The 4,725-nt window shown below is 43.2% G+C and overlaps 1 protein-coding gene across 1 annotated transcript; it reads right to left on the bottom strand.

Annotated features, from left to right (window-relative positions):
* Positions 1 to 865: 865 nt before the first annotated feature.
* Positions 866 to 4,271, bottom strand: LOC134465931 (purine nucleoside phosphorylase-like). Its single transcript, XM_063219833.1, has 4 exons — positions 4,179 to 4,271; positions 3,871 to 3,994; positions 3,060 to 3,193; positions 866 to 1,448 (listed from the first exon to the last, which is right to left on the bottom strand). The coding sequence occupies exons 2-4, from the start codon at positions 3,899 to 3,901 to the stop codon at positions 1,338 to 1,340; spliced, it is 276 nt and encodes a 91-aa protein (XP_063075903.1). The 5' UTR covers positions 3,902 to 3,994; positions 4,179 to 4,271; the 3' UTR covers positions 866 to 1,337.
* Between the last annotated feature and the right edge of the window lie 454 nt (positions 4,272 to 4,725).

The raw sequence follows: 4,725 nt of genomic DNA, 5'->3' as shown, positions 1-4,725 counted from the left end.
GGGTGCTATATGATGTTTGCCTTTCAGTAGGCTACCTGAAGAGGCCATGGTTGTAGTTCAGAAGCCACACCTTGTAATGGCTTTCAACGGGAGAAAATACTACAAATGGAATGATATCAGAAATTCAGCAGGCTTTTAAGACAGTGGATGTAACAACATATCAAAAGGCCATTTTAGTAGATCGTACGACACAACAACAACTCTTACAATCTTACAGACTAAAGACAGAACAGTCTTGCACTCTCTGTTTGGCACCCAAATACTTGTGGTTCTTTCTTTGACCCATCTGCCTATTCAATTTTCAACACAAAAAATTAACTTGTGAATTGTACAAACTTTCCCTTTTCCTGACATCTTACTTATGTCAACAGACCTGGCTCTTATTTTGAAAACAGGCACTGCAGTGTAATCAGGTACTTATGGTGCATTCCAGTCCCAAATCATCCTAGTAGGAGATCGCACTTATCCTACCTGGATATTTCAGCTGCCGTTCCTGACAGTTGAAGTGGAAGTTCTACATCCATGGCAACCGCCGCGGTTCAGCTGACTTTAGCGAGGTGTTTTGATACGAGCCAAAAAAGCCATAATAGTTATTACTCTGTCATATGTTACATTTATGTTGACACAATATCATGTAAGAACACAAAGTTTATGCTGAGTAAAAATGGCTGTGTCTGAAACAGCTGCACAAAAGAGAAATGGAGTTTCACTATTTATTGACATTTTAAATAACGGCTCCATGGGCACCGCCATTATTATCCGACTTCAATTTGTTGAGGTGGGAGTAGTGCGAGTCACCCCGACCTCGCTAGTTGGAGCTCCAACTTCGACTGGCGTTCCAGAGCGTTTTTCGTAGTAGGTTGGATAAGTGCGATCTCCTACTAGGAGGATTTGGGACTGGAATGCACCATTATACTACACAACTGGTTCAGGAGTACACCAGGTTACGCGTCTTTGACACCAAATAATTGTAAGCTGGGTGGTGTGTAAAGGTTGTAGGAAAGGAATATGCCGAGGCTAATCCTTGTAGTTGTTAAGGATCTCTTTAAAATGTATCAAATTTTCTAAGATTTAACAAGAGAGTTATGTTAGTACTAAGGACAAAAATACTGCAAAAGCAGAACAGGATTTTCAAAATTGAGGCACCTTAATCGGATTTGTTAGCAGCTAGATCTTTTAACTGAAGAGGCATTTTTTTTTTGTCAAAAGCCACGTCTTGATAAGGTGTCAATGGGAGAAAGCACTACATGCTAGGCTAAATCAAGAGGCCAATTTTGTAGTTAAAAAACCACATATTGTAACTGGATTCAATGAGAGACAAGACTACACTGTGTAGGTTAGCAGCTAGCGCCGTTGGCCCCGTTAGCCGCTCCTCCTCCAAGTTCCTCCAGGCGGGAAACGAAGGTAGCGATGAACTTCTCCAGCTGCTGAGCCCTCTCGTCACCAGTCTGGGAAATTAGATACATTACATTACATTACATTACACTGCCTTACCTGCTACCTGAAGGGGCCATTTTTGTAGTTCAATAGCCACATCTTACGCCTCAGTGGAGGTTGTACAGAGCTTCAGATTCCTGGGTGTGCACATCAGCGAGGACTTGTCATGGAGCGCCAACACCTCTGCAATGGCTAAAAAGGGATCCCAAAGGCTATATTTCCTTCGCACTCTAAAGAAGGCCCAGCTACCACGAGATCTGCTCACTAACTTCTACAGGTGTACAATTGAATCAGTAATTACATACAGCATTACATCCTGGTACACCAGCTGCACACACGACAACAAGAAGATGTTACAGCGCATCATTAAAACAGCAGAGAGAATCATTGGATGCCAACTACCCACACTTGAGGAGATCCACCATACACGCTGCACAAACAGAGCATTAAACATCCTTAAAGATCACACACACCCTGGTCACAGGCTCTTCACCATGCTACCATCTGGCAGGCGCTTTAGGACTCTGCGTGCCCGCACTACAAGAATGAAGGACAGCTTTTACCCTACTGCCATTAGACTCTTGAACTCAATTCGTCACCTGCCCCCCCTCAATACTTCAGGACTATCGATACTGTGAGATGCACATGGATTTTTATGGATTTTATTTATTTATTGTTAATATATCTTTTATTTTGTGGGCATTTGTGGGTTGCTACTAAACATAATCTCGCTATATTTATATAGTGACAATAAAGTCTACTCTACTCTACTCTACTCTACTCATATAATACTCATGAACGGCCAACCGGGTACTTTGCTCTTAATTTGCGTTACGCCACTTTATGGGTGAAAACAAACCGAATGTGTCATTGACTTACATGCTACATCGGCTAGCCTAAATGAACACATTCCATGCTTCAGCCACGGCCGTTTGGCTATATTATTTCAACAGCCGGCAACACAACACGTTTTCGGCATGTTGTGCGTGAACAACGCTAGTCTACATCACCAATTGAGTTGCATTCGTTGTTTTCCCCCACAAATGGGCGTAACGCACATGGAAAACATCACGCCATTCATGAGTATGGGTTTCAATGGGGCACTTAAGTCACGCCCTCTACTTCCTGCTTCATGGGGCAGAGGGAGTCAAAAACTAATTACTGGGTTCTTCGACAGCAATCCAAGCCTTGGATCTCCACCTACAGTATGCACCATAAATCCACCACAACTCACCTCGTTCACTTCCATTCAAACTGGGCTTGAAATTAGGGGTTTTTCAACACCAATTCAAACCTTGGACCTCCACTTATGCACCACAAATCCACCACGACCCGCCTCGTTCACTTCCATTCAATTTTTTGCAACTTACAGCCCCATGGACCAGGAAGTAGAGGGAGTGACTTAGGTGCCCCATGGGGAAAATACTCATGAACGGCATGACGTTTTTCATGTGCGTTACGCCCATTTGTGGGGGAAAACAACCCATGCAAGTCAATTGGTGATGTTGGGGGTTAATAAACGAAAGATACGGACCTGTAGACTAGCGTTGTTCACGTGCAACATGCCGAAAACTTGTTGGGAGATGGGAGATGGGAAAAAGGAAAAGAAAAGACTACAATACCTGAAGGACTTCCTCGTGGTTGGCTCTCTCCTCGCTCTCGTAGTCCATGACGGCCTGGTTGGAGATGAGGGAGAGGGCGAAGACTCGCATGCCGCAGTGACGCGCTACGATGACCTCATGAACTGTACTCATGCCTTCAGGAGAGAGAGAGAGAGAGAGAGAGAGAGAGAGAGAGAGAGAGAGAGAGATAGAGAGAGAGGGAGAGAGAAAGAGAGAGAGAGAGAGGGTGACGCGCTACTATGACCTCATGAACTGTACTCATGCCTTCAGGAGAGAGAGAGAGAGAGAGAGATAGAGAGAGAGGGAGAGAGAAAGAGAGACATTTGACATTTAAAATCCCTTTATTGATCTCAGCATCCATAAGATATTCCCACATCCTTCCAACCCACCCTTCCCTACGCCATTAAAACCAACCCCTTAAGAGACAAAGACAGAAAGGGAAAGAGAGGGGGGGTGGAGAGAGGGAGAGAGGGGATTTGGATATGAGGGAGGGGGTGAAGACTCAGTTTCGCACTACTATGACCTCGTACTGTATTCAGTACAAACAGAGGAAGGAAATCTGACTTATAGTAATAATGAAAGCTGGAACTCATTGCAACACAGCACTCCTCAGCACACAGTGCTCAATGCACACAACCTGCTTAGTCAACATCTTAAACAACTTCTTTATGGTGCAATTAGGCCTACAATGGCCAATATGGTGATTTTTTTGTAGTTGAACAGCCACGTTTTATAATGGGGTTCAGTCTTTTTTTATAAACTACATTTCCCATGATGCTTCACACAGGATGATTTGCCCTGATTGGCTTACCCACTGCGTCCGCTCCCAGCCTGTTCAACATTCGGCACTCTGCGATGGTCTCGAAGGAGGGTCCCCCCAGCACGCAGTACACACCCTCTCTCAGGAACGAACCGTAACCCAGCTCCTCGCCCACCTAAAAAACAACAACAAAAAGAATAAAAAAGAAGAACTGTTCGTTAATAATCAAAAGAACTGATTCAATCACATCAAATCAATTAGCAGGAATGAACCGTAACCTAGATCCTCGCCCACCTAAAACACAACAAAAAAAAGAAATAAAAAGAACTTTTCGTTAATAATCAAAAGAACTGATTCACCGAATCACATCGAATCAATCCACCAATTGGCACTAATGTAATGAAATACACGCCCCCTCTCTTGGAAACGAACCGTAACCTAGCTCCTCACTCACCTAAAAGATTTTTTTTTTAAAGAAACAAAAAGAATAAAAAAGACATTCATTAAAACCTTTAAGAGTGTACTGTCACACCGGTGTGACGGGAATCTTCGGGCAGTGAAAGTTCTATAGAATTCTGGGCGCCATACAATACAATTTGGAATTTTAGAATCTTGCATTGCTATAGAGCACATTCTTTTTTATAGAATGTTCAAAAACCCACACTCTTAAAGAATCGAAAGAACTGATTACACCGAATCAATCCACCATAACCAGTGACCACGTCACACAAATGTAATGAAATACACGCCCTGTCTTGGGAACCAACCATAACCCAGCTCCTCACCTAGCTAAAAAAAAGAATCATGCAGGGCTAGCTAATACCTAAGCTACCTGAAGAGGCCATTTTTGTAGTTCAATGGCAGTGTTTTACAATGGATTTCAATGGAATAAAATACTACGAAACC

Source organism: Engraulis encrasicolus, chromosome 16 (assembly GCF_034702125.1).
Source record: "Engraulis encrasicolus isolate BLACKSEA-1 chromosome 16, IST_EnEncr_1.0, whole genome shotgun sequence".
Classification (NCBI taxonomy): domain Eukaryota; kingdom Metazoa; phylum Chordata; class Actinopteri; order Clupeiformes; family Engraulidae; genus Engraulis; species Engraulis encrasicolus.
The sequence above is the reverse complement of the archived record's forward strand: the minus strand, read 5'-3'. Positions and strand labels throughout refer to the sequence as shown.